The sequence below is a fragment of the Melitaea cinxia genome, chromosome Z, assembly GCF_905220565.1.
Source record: "Melitaea cinxia chromosome Z, ilMelCinx1.1, whole genome shotgun sequence".
Taxonomy (NCBI): domain Eukaryota; kingdom Metazoa; phylum Arthropoda; class Insecta; order Lepidoptera; family Nymphalidae; genus Melitaea; species Melitaea cinxia.
Window position 1 is genome coordinate 15040728 of NC_059424.1, and position 22488 is coordinate 15063215.

At 31.4% G+C, this 22488-nt stretch overlaps 1 protein-coding gene and 1 long non-coding RNA gene across 2 annotated transcripts; one reads left to right on the forward strand and one right to left on the reverse strand.

Annotated features, from left to right (window-relative positions):
- Positions 1-4796: 4796 nt before the first annotated feature.
- LOC123668642 (voltage-gated potassium channel subunit beta-2) lies at positions 4797-18752 on the reverse strand. Its single transcript, XM_045602356.1, has 18 exons — positions 18599-18752; positions 17921-18015; positions 17532-17633; positions 16794-16925; positions 16330-16441; positions 14901-15039; positions 9575-9648; positions 9115-9352; positions 8952-9059; positions 8028-8173; positions 7866-7945; positions 7262-7394; positions 6620-6756; positions 6445-6541; positions 5902-6017; positions 5470-5606; positions 5041-5203; positions 4797-4827 (listed from the first exon to the last, which is right to left on the reverse strand). The coding sequence occupies exons 2-17, from the start codon at positions 17927-17929 to the stop codon at positions 5092-5094; spliced, it is 1872 nt and encodes a 623-aa protein (XP_045458312.1). The 5' UTR covers positions 17930-18015; positions 18599-18752; the 3' UTR covers positions 4797-4827; positions 5041-5091.
- On the forward strand, positions 12536-15109 carry LOC123668643. The gene is made up of 2 exons (XR_006745613.1): positions 12536-12680; positions 14905-15109. It is a non-coding gene; the product is annotated as an uncharacterized LOC123668643 (long non-coding RNA).
- Positions 18753-22488: the final 3736 nt, after the last annotated feature.

The following is a 22488-nucleotide window of genomic DNA, read 5'->3' on the forward strand; positions in this document are numbered from 1 at the left end:
TAATAATATTTAATTGTAATAACATAAATAAGACGGAAGCTGTCGCTCTTCATCAGAAAGTGCGTCACCGAAGCATGGTAAATCGATTCACATATTGGTTTATTTATACATAGTAGGTATAGTGTAGATGTAAAATTTTTGTAAATATAGGCCGTGTTAAATTTCGGTGTATCTCTCCTAATCAGTAATATTATATTTATATTAGCACATTGGTACTTAAAAATAAAAACAATAATTTTTTATTTTTTGACGTGAAAACGTCTAATTATTAGACTAATAAATCGATGAACGGCGGCTGCATGCACGAAAAAGGATGACTCATTGTCCCGTTACGCTCACTGTACGCTTGCGCCGCATCTATCTCTCTTCCACTCGATCGGCCTATGCGCTCGAGGAGATATTTTGTTATGACGTTGTGACATTAAACTATCGTCCGTAAACCAACTTTACAGACAGCCAATTTTTTTTTATTAATTTAGTATGAGTAAATATTCAGGTTACAGTAATATCGAAATCATGCACTTCTGTAATTACTTTTGTTTTAATGAAATAGTTACCGTACCACACAAACTTTGATTTAATAAAAACACTATAAAACTGGTTTTTTATACTTCGCATTTGTTATTTGTTCACCTGAGATACGTCCGTACGTGTGAATACGTCCAACGTTTATCTTCGTATTGTCATTGATTGATCAAAATATGATGACAATACACGGCTATAAAAAGACCTTTTAGATAGGCTAAATAGCCGCACGAGAGTTTCCGTAAACGTATATCTGGGGGCACGGTAGTGCCCCCGCCAAGACGAGCCAAAAAAAAAAAAAAACGAAAAGCACTACCTATCTTTTCTCGAAGTGCTTCGTCGGTTTTTTGAACCACCATAACTTGGGTTTGGATTACACCAGATAAACAAAATTCTCAGGATATGATGTCAATAGTAAACTTACTAAACATATAAAGTTTCAATTGCATAGCTCTTATACTTTAGATTTTATTGATGTCTAAAAAACCTTGATGTCGTCACTCACTGATGATCATCAAAATTCTTAGAGTACTTCCTGAAGTCCCAGAAAGCTGAAATTTGGTATATAAGCTAGTATTAGTACACAAACAACAAAAAAATTATAAAACTTGAAACTTTTACCCCCCGACCCCTTAAACTAGGGGGTGGAAGTTTATATGAGACTTCCGCAAATTTTGATGCTAGAGGGATGAAAATTGATATAGAAACTCCTTGTTACTGCTTGATATAAATAATAATAATAAAATACATTAAAAAAATCGGTTATTAGTTTATGTCGATTTATTCACTGTTTATTACTTTTCTGTTATACAATAGTTCTATTAAAGAAAAAATAAAAAGAAGAATAATAAGCAGTGAATAAATTTTTCACCTTACGCCCACGTGACGGTAGCGAAACGGCCAAGCCACATATTTTGACTAAGGTGTAGAGTTTGTGAAGTTAGGGCTTGTAGAGTTAGGGCGTGTAGAGTTAGAAGCTTGGCTCTACATGAGATCTGATAACTTTTTGACAATGCGAGCCATATGATCTCGTCTTGGCAACATTTTACATGAAAATGTTTTTGGTGGGATCAATATTACCAAATTTTAAAACTTTTGTTTGTGTAGCTCGCATGTATAACTCACGCAAGCGCCAAATTTTTCTAATACGTACTTTATGTGAAAAAATAGAAATTGGCATAAAATATTACTTTGAGACCTAATTAGAGTAATTAAAACTGAAAACTTATTTAGTTTGTCGAGAGGATTTCTTGAATTTCCTGTGGGTGTGTCCGAACGATTAGGTACGTTACTGTTTATAATAGTTTCAATGCCTTAATTTAGAAGGAACGTTGTTACTAAGATTTCTGACATTTTTGCGACATTGCAGAAGTCACGAACACGAAACGACAACTTGGTTTCAATACAAATAATAAAAGACAATGTTTTTTTCGTGCTTTTAATGTAAGTGTAACACACCTGACTATATATTGACATCAAAGTTACGCGTGATAAACTTGCAAATTTTTAAATTTAATCTAATGATATGATTTTATTGTGATAATGATTGTAAAGTATAACATGCTAACATTAATTATGATAATGACACACATTAATTAATATAGGGCTAACTAAGACAAATAACAAGAATAAATTTTATTTTTTTTACGTGATGTATTTTGATAATAAGTACTATTGATACCGATATAATATTCAAAAAAAGATCGTTTTGCTATATTAAATTTTATGTTAAGTTTCAATTTCGTTTATTAAAACAATTTGTAAATAAAATTAATTATTTTAAGGATAGTGAAACTAGGCTTTATGGGTAGAAATACACTCAGGAAGTAAACAAAACAGACAATCAATATTTAAAATGTTAAAGAATTATCAATTTGCAAATACATATGTACAAAATAATGCTAAAAATATATACTTTATTTCATCAATAAAATAAATATTTTTTTTCAAACATTTTAAATATAATTCACTTTCATAGTAAACATATTTAAAAAAAAAATTCGTACAATCTAAATCAATGTACGATAAACCGAGATTTGACTATGTAATAATATATTCGTATAGTAAGAACAAATTAAAAATAAGTACCTATATAGTTTTGAAACCATAAAACACTATTATTATAATTGTGATGCGGTAGTATCAATTTAATTCCGCACTAAATGCTAGCGTTTTTATTATATTTAGCCAGGAACATATTCAGGAGTCCTAAATGTTGGAGTCTATCATTTTTAGGTAGTAGAGAGTAAAATGACTTTAGCGAGCGTAAGTTATATAAAATTTTCTTGTTGTACTTATGTGCAATTTTTTTTTACAATTACGAATAATTTTTAATAAATAAGATACTAATCCTATACGTTCAAATTGATCGTTTAAAATACAATAAATACTTAATCGTTAATAACATTCATTCTTTCGTTATGTTAACGAAATATTACATTTTAAGCCAGACATTATTTATATTAATGCAAGCAGTGGGAAGCGGTATTTTTTGAATTTTACAATTTCACTTATAAAACTAGCTTCCTTATCAGTAGTCAAAGGAATCAATTAGATCTATATAACTGTTATATTAATTTAATTCACCTATTCTCGCTTTTATGCCGCATCCACGCTTACGCGTTCTGGCTTAAAACAGATTCTAAAATTATTCAAAACAAAATTTGGTTATATTTAATACTTCTTGCATTTTAACACGAATCTTAGTATAGTTTTAGCACGCAAGAATAACTATACCATAAGCTGAAATAAGTTCCTGCATTAATTATTTATGATAATATTTACCAACGATTAAAATCTTTAGCGATGTAAATCACTAATAAGTACTTGTGCTTTTATTAATGTACTCGTAATAAAGCGTTTGTGTAATAAATTATTTATAAAATTACCAAGTGAAGTAGCGCCATAAGTTATTGTAACTGAAGTTGTTGTGATTTTTACTTACATCTATATAATTATTTTTACAAAAATAGTACACATATTTCTTATATTAACAATAATAATATAGCCGCAAATAAATTTATAACTCTTTATTATAATTTAGAACAATAACAATATGTGCAACTAAATCGTGAACGCGGCATTAAGCTCCGTACTTTATCTAAGTGAAAGACACCCTAAATGGTCTGTAACGATTGTAACTACAGATTTTACACAAACTACATCATATCTAAGCCAGACATTATACAATCCTAACAGGCTTTAAAAATCGTATTAAAATTTACAGATTATTTATCTTCTAGCACATCGAATCTACACTTATAAATATACTCGTACCAAAGTACGTGCTGTAGATCAATTAAATTATGTGGACATTTATCTACACAACTATTGTACGTTGAAATAAAAAAAAAACCTAAATAGCAAAATATGTACTTACATATATTTAATATACAATTTTTTAACTGCTGACATGTAGATACAAGAACAATTATAGTAGTACTTGACATCGAAGAAAATTACATTTCAAATTGTCTCTACTTTTTGTGAAACTAAAATGAAGCTAGTTTCAAAAGTGCTGTGCTTTGCACAAAAATGCTACTTCTTATCATCATTTCATGATAGTAAAATACAAATCATTTAATTTACATTATCAGAAATAATACAACATTTTCATCACAGTTCCAATGACAGCTGAACAATTCAGTGTCAAATAATTTCAAATACGATTTTGCCACCTCCCTTTAAACAAACTAAGGTACAAGGAATTTATTCCTAACATAGTTCATCACTTATCAAACATTATCATAACTTTGTAACCTACATGATTTGTTTAATATTCTTACAATAAGAACCATTATCGTTACAAAATTACATTTCGTGTGTCTTTATTTACACGTCAGCTGGTGAAGGCATATCGAATCGTGACCTACGCCTGTCTCGAGAAACCGACAACTGTCCTGAAGATGATCGTTGTAAGGACGAGGAACGAGGACTTGAATTGCCTGACTTTGATTTCTTCACTTTGCTACCACCGGACGCTGGCTGTTTTCCTTTTAATGATGATATCGATATAACGACGTCAGTTGAGACGCCACCTTGTTCTGAAAATGTTTTAAGGAACTTAATTCTGTAAAAATCGTTGAATTAGTCGAGTTTCAGAAAATTAAAAAAAAAAAGAAACAATCTGTTAAGAGAGCATAATCATTTAATTTAAATTTTCAACAAGGGATTATTTGTTTAACGATTTATTTAATATACGAGAAAAATAACCTTGGTTGAGCACTTTAACTTACCAATACGCCTGATGACTTCTCCAGCGTTATTTAAAAAGAATTTTGGCTTGCCGTCCTTAACTGATTCCTGCAATATTTTTATAAATAAATTTTTTATTATGTTAAATACTAAAATATATTGACGTCTATTTTCCATGTCACGCCTAGAGTAAAATAAGGGCAACATTGTTAACAGCGACATAAAGACTACTTTTTACAAAATAAACAACAAATGTGTTTTAGTATAATAAGAGACTTGAATAACGTAGAGTATATGTCCAGGTTACTTGTGTAACTCTACCTTTGATTTGCTAGATTTGGAAGCAGACTCAGTGCTTCCGCGCCACCACGGTCACTGAATCTCACAAAAACCACGCCCGGACTCTTTAGCGGGCGTGGAGGCTTCGGCTTCAACGACATCACCTTCAGCTTTCGGTGAGCCCGCTCCAGATGTTGATGCACCACTACGGTACACGGTGACAAAATTTATAACCTTATTTATCAACGATTGAACATTTTATATATCAATTCAATACATTATAAAAAAAAACATATATTAAAAAAAGTCGTTCACATGAGAAGAAAGACATGTGCAGACTTATATTTAATTCATTATTATTATTGTATAGAGTTGAACAACTCTATACACTATACTCTAGAGTTGTTCTCTATACGTTAATAATAAATCATTAAATATAAGTTATAACAAATAAATAAATATAAGTCTCACGTCATGTCCAATCGCACTGTGTTACTATTCTGTTGATTGCGCATCGCGAGTGTTGAGACCATGGGTGGTCTTTGTGGTTTATTTGACAGCAGCTGCTCAATATCATCCATCACCGAAGGACTTAGCTGAGGCACGATCTGATGTAAAAAGCATTTCAATATATATACCAAAAACGGAGTTCTTTTAAATATGTATCTAATTCATTTGATATCAATTTTTAAGTCATGTGAGTATTAGGTACGTTGATTTCAATAATATATATGGTAGTATAATACAGTGTTTCATATATAGGGTTGAAACTATACAGCAACATTTTCCATTGTCACTATTAATTTAAATTTTAATATTGTAAATTTTTCCCATTTTATATTTGGAACCTAAAATAGCTATTATAATCCCTTTCCATGCTACTATAATTTTAAGGGTATGTACCTGCAAAGCATGAATATTTTCTTTAAATTGATCAACGCTGGTTGCGCCAAGCAGTAAGCAGTTTATGGATTCATTTTTGAGGCACCAGGCGACAGCCAACTGACTCATAGAGCAATCTGGTTACAGAAATAATTTTTATTGTTTTAACGCATAAATCACGTATCTATATATAAATACGTGAAGCAAAAACTTTGTAACCCTATTTACAAAAATTGCGCGGAAAGAGGAGTGTTAAATTTCGCAAACTTATAGTGTATATAGAGAAGGACTGCAGAATGCTAGTATTTTTTTTTAATTTAGCATAAAAATACATTAAATCAATAAAAAGATATTAGACCCATCAGCATGTATTTAACAACATAACCTTGATAAGGTTCAATCTTATAATTTAAATTAATTACCCCGAATTTCGACCACTGGGTGACCACTAGTAATAATAAATACGTAATAAATAATACCCATGTGGGTTTCCTAAGTCCATGTTATACTTTCCTTAAAATTAGACCTTTTTTATTCAAAATATTTATAGCAAATTATTCGTACTCATAGTATTAGCTAAATTAGCGAGATCTCGCAGTTTTTCTCCATATGTGCGAGGTTCCTCTCCGGCCACCTGCTCTTTGCTGTTAGAAATTCTCATCTGAAAAGAGCACTTTGATTTAAAATATGGGTAACTCTACTTGCGATTCACAGGGACCACAAAACTAACCTCGCTTACATCCGGAACTGCAAGGTCTTCTTCGCACCAGCTGAAAGTACTGTATTTTCTGTTGAAACGTGACTTCGCGAATAGACCAGTAATTTCTTCACGTCCAAGACCTTTACCAGTTGTAATCGCAGACCACGCCATCATCCCTGGGATCAGACACATGATACCTATGAACAAGTAGAACCACACCATGATAGGTCACACGCCTATTTCGCCTGCCAAATTTAGGCATTCTCGAAATAGTAATATTTGGTATATTATTATTTATTATTATTTACCCGTCTCACAAAGTTTTACATTTAAACATTCTGACTTACGATACATAATTTAAATAGTATTTGTAATTGATTATGTATGTATTAATTTTTACAACAATTAAATCATTCAATGTATATTTAATATATTTCACTAATACTTGTTAAAATTAAACGTGTTATCTAAATATAAATGTGTACATAAAAATAAATACATAATAATTTAACTACATGATATTTATATTTCTATATTGATCTACGTAAATCAAAAGTTTAATGGATTAAGCGTAAATATATAACTGCAAATATATAGCATGAATGAGTTGATTTGGCAGAGAGTTAAGCGTGTGACAAGAATGTAGGACAATGTGAGAGGCACCATATTTCACATACTCACCAACACCAATCTTGTGGTACAGTTCGGGCATGTATAGTTCAGGTTTTTCTCGACAGAACATGTGATATTCAGTCTGTTCAACTATAGGTGTGATACAGTTGAATTGCCTACAGTTAGTGTAAGCGTCCATTATCTGAAAGAAAAATAAGAATCCATTATATTAAAGCCATTTATATCACAAATATTCTTTTATCCATTAGAACAGTATAATCTCTTCTCATTTTAGATTTATACTTATTTTAATCGGACTGTGAGGAACTACCTATTTATAATAATATTTTATTACTAAAATATTAAAAGTAAAACAAAACATAAATATAATTGCTTTAAAATAGTTGAAGCCAATATATAAGAATAGTTTAGTTATATCAATTAAATACAAATTGTAGAGATTAAAGTTTTCCTCATGGATTCGTCGAGTGGCTATTTATATGATTTTGGTTACATTTATAGGTTTGCGTTTTATTTTTGAAATATCTGATTCTACTATGATAATAACAACTATTTAATCTAATTACAGAGATTAAAAATCTTATTACTTAATATGTATCTCGTATTTTGATTAATGACGTATACATACATCTTTTTTAAACTATGTAATTACCTCTGAAGGAGACCATCGAGCTGTACCCCAGTACATAACCCATCCTTGATTGATTACGAAATTCATTGCTCTGACCAACTCTGGAAACGAAATTAGGATAACACAGAAACTTAAAAGGATGTATTGTAAATCATACGGGCTAGCTTGTTGTTTTGAACTTACCTTCCATAGGGCAAACGGGATCAGTTTTGTGTAGCAGTACTACATCTATATATTCAACTTGAAGTCTCTGTAGTGAAGCTTTTACACTTTCAATGATATGTTTTCTAGATAAACCCCTTTCATCTGACCTGTTAGCATGGGGAAACCTAGTAAATGGAGATTCAATATTAGGATCTAGAAAAGCTAAAAGCATTAGTTAAGCAGCATTTTATTAAAGCAATTTCAGAAGCGAAAGGCTCCAAAACATGTTTGCAGTAGCATAGTTTTGTATAAGATAGGTATAAAGAATTTACTGGGTGAGTGTTACAGAAGAGATTCTATCCTCTAGGACATAAGTGTTAAATATGATCATTATTTCTTGTTTTGTTATATATGATCCACGATATATTTCATCCATAGGCTCACAGACGTTTTCTTTTTATTATCAGAAATTTATCACTTGTTATGTGAAAGCTTCGGTTTGTGGCTACACGTTCCAATACGCATATAATATCACTTGGACTTAGGCATAAGCATATCTGTTTGCGCAGTTAAGTGAGTGTATGTTTATTTATTAGTTCACTGAACGATTTGTTTAAGGTTGGAGTTTTTTGCAGCAGCTTGACTACGCAAACCGAACTGCGCAAGTAAGTCAGTCCCAGAAGCCAGACCTTTATCGTTTTCGTTACTTAGTTTAGTTGATTTATTACATTTATATTCAACGTCTCTTATATGTCTCTCATTTTATGAAGACATTTTTGATTATTCTATTATTAATCATAACAATAACTGTATAAATTGTACAACAATGTATATTTACATTTATAAGACGAAGTGTTAGTAAACAAAATGTTAATACATTTAAATTCGGAGCTTAATAAATTAGAAATAACTAAAGATATTTGAAAGTGATTAGATAAAAAATAATGTAACAGCATTACTTACTTCGTACTCCAATATATTTTTGTGGTGATAATCACGCTAGTTCGCCTCACATTCCTCTTCTTCAATATTCTACCAAGCTCAACCTCACCTCTGGCTGTAATTATTATTAATCAATTGAAGCTAAATAAAGATAGGAAATCAAATAAAATTCTAAAGTTATATCTTACCACAATGCGCCTCAGAAAGGTCAAACAAATTGATACCGTTTTCCAGAGCGGTCATAATAATATCCTCAGAACAATCTTCACTTAACATCGTCCACAGTCCTAATCCAATATTCGGTACTCTCAAGCCAGATTTTCCTAAGTTTTTATAGCGAAGCCCAGGTGTTACTGCTGAAGGCATACTAGCATGGTTGCCCATGTACACAGACATATGCTTGGAGACATTCATTTCGCCAGCTGTAGACAAAATTTGGGTCTACAGTAATATAGTAGTATAAACGTGTGCATTATTGGCTATGAACATATGAATACTCATAAGATATTAAATTTTTAAGGAACTGAATTAATAGAAAATTTTAAATGTTAAGCCAAAAATATCAACTAGCCCTCTCAGAACTTCTTTAAATATAATTTTTTATAATTGAAACGATTTAAAATATATTTTCTCATGTTTTTTACCTTGATCTAACATTTGCTGAGAATTGGCGCTAAATTCATCCATACAATCAAGCGAGGCAATGGGAGCGCGACATCTGTGGCGACAAATATTAATAATAATTACTTATATTTGCTTCATATTATTTGGGTTTAAAGGTAAAATCAACTGCAAATATTCCAAGTATTTTATAAATCTTCCTTTGTCTTCTGTAATGATTATCATCAATTATTTGTAATGGTTTACTAGGGTTCTAATAATATTTTTCCTCTGGAACTGATCGAAACAAAATATTTCAATTTAGTATTTTCTAATATCCGCCATCCCGTATTGGGCAGCGTGGTGGAAGCTCTGATCTTTCTCTTACATGCGGAAAGGGGCCTATGCCCAGCAGTGAAATATTACAGGCTGTAGCATATTATTTTCTAAGTTAATTTGAACTACAAAAAAGTGTTCAAGCATTTGAAATTTATCTAACATTTTGCCTATTAGTATATATTTGTACTATAACTACAAATACTCTGATCACTATTTAATCACTCGGTAACAGTTACTAGTCTAAATGAAATGAATATTTCTATGATTATCTATTATGTGCTATGCTTAAAGTATATTAGTTTCTTTTGTTATCTACTTATGTCTATATATGTCGTATCTACTTATTCCTGTACTATATACTGTCTATACAATGCAGTTTTCTCTAAAAGCAAACGGTCAATGTCATCGCTATATCTAACAAGAAAACATCTATTAATTTAATTGTTAAATCGATATAGCTGGGGATACCTACCGAGTACATAAAGATTTCTTAATAATAAAAATACCATTTTCATTGAAAACATATAATTTATTTTGTTAATTCCGAAACCATTTCATTTGAGGGACGACTATGTTGACTGAAATTTATGCTATACGCTAACGTTTTATATGGTTATGAATTTCTAGTTTCTAAAATATTCTATTTTTTAATATATTTTTTAAAAATTTATTTAATTTAAAATTGATCCCTAACATCTATGAAGCGATAGTTGTGAATAGAGAAGAAAGTGAAAGAACAGCAAGGAAAGGGTACCAGAATTATGGAGCAGAGTCATAAAGCGGTAGTGTATCATTGGAATACCATACCTTGCACAGCATCTGCTTTCCGCAGCCAACATGAGGTAAGCCAAGCTTCGTACTAAATGGTCGGCGGTATCTTAAGCTGTTTTTTGTGTAACGCCTTGGTCGGATCGCATGACATACTGGTATCAGATATGGTTAATGATATATTGGTTAATATCAGATTCGTAATCAGCATAATAGTTACAAATCGAATTATGTATTTGAATACAAACTAATCGCTTAGCAGTTTTAAATAAGCTGTTTTCCGTAATTTATTCTTACACTTTGTTGTAACATTCGCCAATGATCAGACCGGGGCATTACTTTTTAATAATACTTAACAACTTGGCTTTAGATACGTCGCCGTCGTGGTGCCTACTCGCATGCGACGGTCGCTGTGCGCGATGCAGCGGAGTGCTCAGCTTTACTCACCACTGGGAGAAGACATAGATAGAGGCATGGCGCATCGGGACTGCAGTCTAATGACTTTCAGTAAAATGTCAAGGTCGTTTATGGGTATACCGTGCAATTGCGCAAGGACTTCGCGACGTGCTGGACGATCGATATCACTCAATTATTTCTATTGAATTTTCAATAATCGTATGCATAAATGAAGTTCATCGATCGCACAGAACGTCCCGCATTGAGGTTACGTCTTCTCCCCGGGCAACACGGCGGTCCCCAAAGGTCCAGTTACCGGTATATGGTGGGCATGGGATTCGAGTCGATGCTGACGGAGTCAGGCGGGCCGAGCGGTGTATGTGGCGTGCAGCGGCTGACCGTGGACTCGCTGCGCGACATGATGCCGTCCTTGCCGCCGCTCTCCCTGCCTTGCATCTCGTGTCGCCTCATTCCGCTCCTACGCTTAGCAACAGCATCTTAACTCCCTACAAACATCTTATCTGTAATAAACGTACACTCCCACGGTCGAAGGATAGGAAATTGCGGGTTAAGTTTTAACACTCAAAGACATAAACATAGATAAGCATGCATGCCCTAAACGCTAACATCTATTCCTCTAGTTTGAGTGGTTCACACCAGAAAAACTTCTAAGCACTGAACTATCGCGGTATATTAGATAAATCAGACGAGTATTATTCGGTGAGTGGTACACTCACCGAGTAGGCAGATAGGCTTAATAACTCAACATGGGTAGCGTTGCCGTCGAGGTTTCAACTGCTAAATCTGCTTATTGTGTCGTAACGCGGTGTAGGGTTGGAACAAAGGGATGCGCGCGACGCAACCCTGCGCATGCGTCCAGCGTTCTACCGATTTGACCTATTTCTAGATTAAGGCCCAGATGCTACGCCAATTACATGGAAGTGCCTTTATTATTGGTACCCAAATTTTGAACATAAATTTTTATTCTAAAAAAAAACCGATTGATCCGGAACACGATTAAGAACACTTTTAGGCTTACATAATAAAATACATTAAAATTTTACTAAAAAAAAAATCTTTAAGCTTTTTATAAAATTCTGCAGCTATAAAATTTCAAAAAAAATGTAAATTTATTGTTACAGATAAAAAATAAAGAATTTAAAATTTATAATAGCATATTCAATTGAAGTTAATACGCATATACGTACATACATCGCATCTATTTTGATAGAATCAGTATTGGTAACCTAGGTAAAATGCAGTCTGTATGCAGCTGCGCCCCATAGAGCGTCGCGAGCACGGTTGTCCCGGAGGATTCAATTTTCTCTATTTATTCCCGAAAATTAAATTTTATTATTTATTCAATATAAAGAGTAATAAAAAGTTTTTTAAACGATTTTTTTTACAATTTTAGGTTTGTTAAAAAAAAAAACGTTTACGTTCTTGAACGTAAATTGGAATATTTTCTAAAATGACGTCACTATTAAGATCGCGTGACTTAAGAAGAGCAACTTGTTGAATGCTGTGTTATTTCTTTGGATAGAGCTTAAAGTTGTTCCGGAGTTCTATTAGTCGATAGAAATCATTTTCGTGCAGATTTAAACATCGTGCTAATATTATAGGAGTGTAAAATTACATTTTAAGTCGGTGCGTATATCTTGATTTTATTGTTGCTTCAATTATTATACGTTAAGAATAATTGTATCTTTCGCTTATCTATTTTTTCTTCTGCAAATGCGTTAACATTATTTTTCCTAAGTGTTTGCGACTGTGGTTTTCACGATTTCTTTTGTTATGACTTATTGCGCATTAATTTTGTATGTCAATGTAAAGGAATTTTGTTACTAATGCTTTTGTAATAGAGATGTTTTGGACAATTATCATAATAAGTAATGTGTTTTACAATTGTTTATATATAATAAAGTATATTTCGTACAAAATTTGATGTTAAATTAATTATTGTATTTCAATTTGAACATTAGTCACCGTTGTTTTTTTTTGTTTGGGCTACGTATAGCTTATATTATGTATAATAGTTAATTCATGTTTTGCTAAAAGCTCATAAAACACAATACATATTTACGTTGTCAAAATAATTTAAATTTTTGTTAAAAGCCCACCAAACACAACTAGGTATTCATTAGTTCAAAAAAAAAACTAAGATATTTTATGTATTCTCTGACGATGTTTATTAATAAAAGCTAATATAATAATAATATTAATTACTCAAATCATTTAAGTAACGATTTTATCATTCAATTTTAAATGCGCACATGAAGGCGCGCTGTTACGATCATTGATTACGTTCATCATATGGCCATTGTGTGGAACTTTAAAATATTCGTTTGAAAGGAAAAATCAGGAATTATTACAATTAACCGATTAACCGTTTAATCGTGTGTAAACATTTCTAAAGTAAACAACTTAGTAATGTAGATTTTGTCAACGAGTGCCTAGTCAAAAATAAAAATATTTATTACTATCACTTTAGATACTGTGAATAATAATCGCAATAAAGGTGTTCTCTGTTTAATTGACCACCAAATAAATTTTACGTAGCTTAATTTCAGTAGCCGATCGCTACTAAGTTCCACGAAATTAATTTCTCTTAGTAACTTTATATTAATGAATAGTTTAATTTTATTACTTTAATTTACTTCTAGTACTATTACCTATATAGTAGTAAAATTAAATTATTCATACTAATATTATTACATAGTCTGGCCATACTCGTAAATACTGTAACAATTAAAAATAAACAAAATATTTCATTTGAATTTGGAATTTGTCATTTTTATATGATTGTTCATTGTGTTTTTTCATTTTCGCGCCAGTACATCGTAAAATATTTTGTGATATAAAAATGGAGTGTTGTGATATAAAGGACCGAATCGCTATGATTTCATTACATAAAGTAGGTATTAGCCAAATACAATTTTTAAAACTCTCAATACACTTGATTTTAATCAAATGTTTGTGTACCCGGCTATTGATAGGTACTGTGAAACCTCCTCTCTTTGTGACAGAAAAAAGATTTGGCTGTCAACATAAGTAGTGGTTGTACAAAAAAGGCGATCAAAGTAGTAAGAGAAAAAGTTCGGAGAAATTCTTTCCGAAAACAAAAGATTTTATCTCAGGAAATGAAGATAGCACCTAGAACCATGTCGCGTATTTTAAAAGATGACTTAGAGTTATGACTATGACTGCAGCCTATAAGAGACGCACTGGTCATTTCTTAACTGATAATTTAAAAAGAATAGGTTGGTAAAATCAAAACAACAAGCAATATTTTAACAAACAAAATGACCCTATTTATGCTCAGAACTCTAAGTAAGCTTCCCAATTAGTCAACAGAGTACAACGTGGTTATTATCCGACTTCAGTGATGGTTTTGTGGGGTGTAAGCTATGAAAGAGCGACTGATTCATATTTTTCTGAAAAAGGTACAAAAAAGCCTCTTAACAACATCATGTTCAGTAACCAAGAATGGTCCTTTCAGCAAGACTCAGCGCCGGGTCATAAGCTCGACTTCAATCACATTTGTGTATTCTTTTGATACTTCAGTTGTTTAAAATTCACATTTTGACTTTTAAAGAACTTATTTCATATTCATATAAATGATTGAAGGTATCTGTAGAATATTCATTGCTTTTTGGGGTCTTAAGTGATCTCTTTAAATTTCACTTCAAAGGTAGTGCGATTAAAAACACTTTTGCTCGTTGATTTGTAAGTAGCAAAAAAATCATTAGACATATTTAAAAACCTATTTTAGTCCAAAAATTACGTGGTGTGTTTACAGTCTTAAAATTTATTACGATTTACGATAATGTTTACTTAATAAATTAAATAAAAAATAAATATTGTTACCCAGGACAAGACGGTGTTTTGACTAGCTCTCCTTTGACTGACGCACTGACGTCATTTGCCGAGGCTATCCAAGATCTGGCCTCATCTCCGGTGACACAACACGGCGTTTCAGAGCATCCATCGCTATCTATTGATTCATCTAAACCGATATAATATGTCATGTGATTTCAAATGCTTTATGGCGTCTAAAAATAAAATTTACAAAACAAGATCACTGTCAACTAATTTTAAAATGTAAAAATTTACACGTGTAGCAAGATACATATATGTACTAAATAATATTACCTACTAAGGGTTCGTTTCATCGGTTTCTGATAAAAATATCTCTCATTTATAAGTTTTGCAAGCAAGAGGTATAATAATAATCCAACAACCAGTTTCACCTTAATCAAAATGCAATAATTTTAAATAATGATTGGGTACAGTAATATTATACAGAAAAAATTAAATATGATACTGATAAAAATATACAGCACAAAATTTTGTTTGTTGGATACCGTTTTATGCCAGATCAGCAACCTGTGATAAAAAAACCTCTATATATTATAATATATAGACGTTACTATTATTGTTAGTTATTTATCTCACATTTGAAGCATTAAAAGAAGAGACAAATATAGATAATTCCTAGAATAATACATCAATAACTTTATTTTAAACAGACTTTGCTGTCGTCGCTACATTTGGAATCGATCGAATTATGTCATTTATTTACTGTGGAATTTGTAATTATTTTTCTCGAATTCGATACTTTCAAATTGTCTTTATCAAAATTGTAGATGTAAATGAAAAGTTATTATTTATTTAAAGATTTAAAAATATTACATACTTATTTTTTTAGTCACTTAATAATATGGTTATTATACTATTACATAACTATTAAACCCAACAAACTGTAAGTGTAGTGTCAAGTATTACAGTTCAGATTGGCTAAGTTAAACTGAACTTTGGGTAGCGGGGTTGAAACAATTAAGTCTAATCTAGACCAGTTAGTAAGCGGTAATGTTATTATGATTCGGTATCAGTCGACTATTCGTACTAATCGCGATAATGACTACACTATTCGCAGTAAAAAGTTAGTCAGATTAATCTGACATATCTGTCAGATTAGGCAAACAAATTTTATGTCCTTAAATTTACGAAATTATTCATTCGTTATATATTAGATATAACACAAAAAGTACTTCTTCGATCTCAATTAAATTTAAACAGGACCACATGACAAGCACCATTTTTCGATTCGACAGTCAAAAGTTACGGGTTAACATAGGTACATAAAAATTCAATCGAATTGAGAGCATCATCCTTTTTGGAAGTCGGTTAAAAAACATATTACAAACATTATATACACTTAATAAGTAACGTTAATTCAACAATATTCTTAATGCGTATGTTCTATAATTAATCGCTTATTTTTTCTATATAATACCTCTACAAGATCCTAAACGCGATAAATTTATGAATATGCCTTCGTTGTCACTCATACTTTGGCTAGATTGTGGTTTTGTAAGCTGGGCACTGCAGGCCTTCTTCAAAACATTCTGTTGGATTACAAATGCGATTAATTAATTTAATTTTGAACTGCCAGAATATTTGTAAAATGTAAAATTAAGTAAAATGTTTTATTATCTAGCCACTAATAAACACGAAGATATTATCAGATAAAGGCCATAGATACAAAGTAGTAAAATAGTTGTATAATAAGAACTTAAATATTTTAACGTGAAAATAAAATATAGTGGAGAAGATGAGCTCTAAGATGAATTTTATTCTAATAATAAATAAATAAACTGTACATATGTGCTATGTACATTTTATAAAATTCAGCATTGATACACAATTAGGCACTAGTTGTGTATCTTTATGTAATACTCTAATACCTTAACGCCTTACCCTATAATGTTTTGTATCCGGTATGGAAGGTCGACTGTAACGCCATCGTGTGGCTTGTCTCTGCAAGTCACATAATCGGTGATGCGACCAAGAGGTACTTATTCCACGCAACTCCTCTACTGCTTCAGCAATCTGTTTGGACACGGAAAAATTATGATAATATCAATTACTTAAATAATAAAAAAAACCTGAGGTATATAACAGAAAACAGAAAGACACAAATTAGCAATGGCTACAAAATATTCATCATGGAACGATTCCGAAGGGCGTTATAGAAAAAAATAAAAGAAGAGATAAAATATCGTATCTCTTTATTGGAGTTTCAACGTAGAAAATGTTGAAATTCACCACACAAATCTTAAAATAAAAATAAATTTTGGTTATATAAGAGTTAATAATAGTGTTTGGTTGCAAACAACAAAAAACCGAAATGCATTTACATCAACAAGTAATATAACGTAGGCACTCGATAAAATAAACAAATAAATAAGCATTATTACGGATATATGTACTCAAAATGCACTCGATCAAATTTAAATGGGACCAGCCATAAGCATCAGCTTTCGTCAGGGAATCATTAAAACGGTATACTTAGTAAAAGTTATGAAGGTAGCACACAAAAATACATTCGAATTGAGACCATCTTCCTTTTTTTTTGAAATCAGTTGTTTAACATCATGATATATTTAAAAAAAAAAAAAAAGATAAGTAAAATTCGTAAAGTGCAAAATATTTTACCTCGCGCTTTTGTTCTTCCTGTGCTTCTATTGCTCGCTGATGAAGAAGTTTTATGTCCAACTTCCTGACTTCCTCAGCTTCTCTTGCTTGGCATTGTTTTTCCTAAAATAATTAAATTTCTTAAGAACAAGGTAAGTGATGCCCATTTTATAAATACCTGTGCCCCACAAAATATAACGGTGTTCAGTAGTGACTGTAACTAATTCTCAAAAACTCATTGGGCTTGATTTTAGGAGTAAATCCTATAATTATAATCTTATCAGCAAAATTTAAACTCATATTTTCCTTTAGATTAACTTTACTATGATGAATTATCATTTGGTGTTCACTTTGTCACTACTTTTAATGGTGCTGTATCATTTAATCTTCTGAAAATGTGTATTAAATACCTTTTGCATTTGTTTTTCATGTTCGATTTTCTGCTGTTCCAGTTCCTCTTCTGGGATGGGTGGCGTTTCATCCCCACCGGAGGTATGTTTTGCTCCTGAAAGGCGTTAACAAGAACAATCTAAACGACACGAAAGTTTGACGAATTGTCCACAGTATTAACGTTAATTATGCGTTCCTTAAGAGTAAGCAAACCGATTGATCATCATATCCATGTTCTCATTGCATGCTATTTACAGATCGTACACCTCGAATTGAATAAGTATAATAACAGTTAAGCTTGCCTTTTAACCAAATTAAGGTTTAATAATATTTCATTGGGGAAAAAAACGCTGAATATTATGCTTAAAGCATTTACTGGATAAAAAAAATAATTTTCATTATTCGAAATTTCGTTCGCGATTTGATGGATTGATTAATTATTGTAACATTTCATATAATTTTTATCTCAAAATAAATTGGAGCTTATCCACAAATGAAAGATACTTTGAATTAAACTAATAACTATCAATCAGCGTTAGATTTAATTGATATTTTTGTCTAGAAGATACTTATTTCTATTCTATACCCACTGACGTATGACAATGATGACTGACGAAATACATTTTCGAACGTTATGTGTCGAGAATCTTATGAAAAAAGAAGAAGAATAAGTAAAATTTTTACAACTACATATTTACCAGTTGGTGGGTGATAAGAAATCCAAAACTGATGAGCCAGTTTTACTACGTTTCGTAATTTACGTGGACCAAGGAACGTCGAAAGAGGTCAAATCCAAGTGAACGTGTAAACCGTTTGAATTTATTCATAGATGTTTATTTTCATAGTTACGTATACAGTGAAGTTTGGTGGGATTGATTGGCTAACGTCCAAATTTTCTTTATCCCTAAATCGCAGTCCTATAGTTAAGGCGAATTGTCGAAAATTAATTATTAAACCATTTTTACAATCATACGTGAGCAATAGAAATAGTGAAAAGGCTGGTTATTTTTATTTACGTAACTAAGTTGTTGCCGATACGTTTTCAAATCTCTATTAAATATCAAATACTAAGAAATATTAGTATCAAATTTTTTTACATTCGCTTCGTTTTTCTATTTATACATTTTGATATTTCATATGTTTGACAAGTTTTTCGTGTTTATATTGTTGTTTGCATATATTTGCTTTTTATTAACTGATATATTTTAAAGGTCTCAAACAACTTGATTTACTTGAAAATAGAAAAATATATTTGTAAATCGGGCGGAACTTAATGAATTGCAGTGTGCCATGCCATTTACAGCAGCTGTATCGATTTTATCAGGGCTGCGCGTTATTTTAGTAGCCCGGGCAAACCTACGATATTAATTACGAGGCTTTTATATGGAGCATTTTCGATTCGACGTGTATGTCAATATTCATTAAGCATGTAATTCCTCCCTCCTTTTCACCCACTTTACATGGTACAGGTTAACGTCATTCATTATTTTATGAAATTGTAATTAATTCTAGGTTTAAATACCCCTCAATCATAAATATAATTTTGTATTTATGTATCATATTCCACATATCATCTATTCGATGTGATCTTTTATTTACGTTTCTAAAATCTACACCTCGGTGGCTATTAAGTATAATGAGTCATCTGAAAAATACTAATTTTATAGGACAGATTTTCTAAAGGCACTATTTAAGTACATGTTGATTTTTGATTCAGCCAGTAACATCGTAGGATGTAGACTACTACATCCTACGATGTTACTGGCTGAATGCAGTGCAGGGCATAGGCTTCTTTCTTCCATTAATCAACCGCGCTCCATGAAGGGTTGGCAAATATATTTCCTACTAAAAATAACAATTGCTATCAGATACCTATGATAACAATCGCAACCGACAGCTTCACATACTCTCCGAGGCACTTTGGTGTGAGACCCGCAAGGGCAGACGTCCAAACCGGAAAGAAATATTTGTACATATGCACCTGTGCGGAAATCGAACCCGCGACTGCCGGCATTTAGAAGTCAACGCGTGAATCGTACCACTACACCGGGAGATATTTGTAATTATTTGTGCTACCTAATTAAATATTACGCTTTTGTACCCATATTGATCAATCGATATTTTATTATAAGTAGATTAGCATAATTTACACTGTCTTTTTCATTAGTGTACTATGTATAATCATTACATAGTATAAAACAAAGTCACTTCCCGCTGTCTGTATGCTTAGATCTTTAAAACTGCGCAACGGATTTTGACGTGGTTTTCCTGGTTTTTTTTCGTTTATTTATTTATTATATATACCTAATATAGTAGAGGATCACTGATAGTTTTTGCAACTGTGCGAGCCGGGGCGGGTCGCTAGTTTAATAATACAGTATTCGAAAAGCCATATTATCAGAATTATTAAAAGTAAGCATTTATAGTAATTGAATTTTAATAAAATTATAAATCAAAAGTTAAATAAAATAAATTTGAAAAATATTTCAAACAGTACGGATAAAAATAGGGTATTAATGTATTTTCATCTTGTAAACTGTCTTACGTGTAATTAATAACCTTGTACTGGATTATCCGAATAAAACGTTTCATTTTTTATTTAAAAAAAAAAAACATCCCTCACGGATTAAATATAGGGATTTGAAATTAATTGTTCTTTTTAAAAGCAGGTTATTGACGACTTCCTATGTAATAATAATATATAAATTTCAAATCAAAAATTGCGTAAAAAATAAGCATGGATAATTTAAAAATAGGTTACATTTTATAACATTTTCACATACAGATTTATTTTATTAACGAAGTTAAGTTATTCTTACACGAATTTGAAGAAAACTTCACACCTATATAAAGAACAGGGATATAGCTGTTTATCAATTGAATTTCACTTAGATAATAAGATGTGTGATTTTTTCTAAACCTTCACCTTTTGTATATTTGAATATCTGTGTTTCACCAAGAGAACGACAAAAAGAACTCGAAAGATAAGACAACCACTTATAACTAGTGTTTTATATTCAAATCTATTTTTGTATGCGTACCTCCTTTTTTGAAGTTGCTTAACAAAAACGCAAAGTTCTTGAAATATAATTTGACTCATTATACTTAGAAGCCATCGATATTTTGATTTATTAATTTATTTTTGATTGAGTCATTTTATTATAGTATGGTAAATTTGTCTTGATGAACCTGAAAAACCTTACTTAATTTTAAGAACGTATGTCTTTCAGTAAACAGTGTTTAAAATAACATATTTAAAGTATATTATAAGCTGTTATTACAAGGTGCAAATGCCTCGATGAATACTCGTAAATGTTATGAGGAAAGGAGTGAACAATTGTATACCTACACATTTTTAATATAATTTTTTTTTTTTTGACTAATCGAGCTTGTAACATCCTACTACCGGGTATAGGCCTTATTCTCACAATACTGCTACACACTGGGCTGGCGGATAATTTCCGCACTATAAGTGACGATTGCCATTAAGTGTTCCGGATAACGACCGAGATCGACAACTTTATATTTTCTCTAAGGCACGATGAGGAGAACCATAAGGACATACAGCTAGATCGGAAAAAAGATTTGTATAAATACCTACTCATATATCCATTTTGAGTGAGAATCGAACTCGTGACCGTTGGCGTCTTAGGTGACTACACGGCCCACCACGCTAGAACAGTTCTCAATTTTTTAAACGATTTTAATTCTCGAAAACGGAACGTTTCGTCTAGTCCTCCTTTATTGTGCAATTATTATTAGAATCTGCGACAGTGACGAATACATTGTAGACTGTAAACTGTTGTGAAATGTATTCGGTAAATCTATCATACCAATCTTAATATCCATATAACTTAGTGGTAGTAGTGGTATTACTTATTATAGGTATTTCCTTCCTATGTGTTCGTCAAAGCATTTGAAAATGTACTGACGTTAAAAAACATTTTATGCAATCGTATACAAGAGTTTCAACCGATCATAAGTGTTTAAGCTGATTCATGTTATCCTTCATTTACGTTGTTGTCGGAAATAATAGCAGTGGATAGCGGCGGATGGTGACAATTTCTGTATTGAAATATAATATAATATTAATAAAGGTGGTACTTACATAATAATATTTGCGAATATAATTATGTAAGTACCACCTTATGAATAACGTACGCTCGGATGTTGCCGGCACATTTAATAATAATAATAAAGACGTTTATACCACGCATAAAATATAAAAATATTTTTAAAGTCTAATTTACAGAGATTTTGGAATAATTCTGACAGATAGGTCGTAGATTGAGCTTATAGATACTTTTCAATCCACACATTTACTAATGCTGCCATAATAGGACGTTAAATTTACATTTAAAATCTAAACATAGTAAAACATATTGACGTGATCGGCCAGAGGTTGAAATTCCACCATGATTAAAAAATTAAATTAAATAAAACCAATAAATAATGAAAATAAAAAACCTTTTCAAAAATTTTCAATTAACTACAGACTTTGACAGTCAAAAAAAAAGTATAATATGCGTGTGTGTCAAATACATTGTAGTGTGTGTAATTCTTTTTTTATTTATTGATTTATTACATT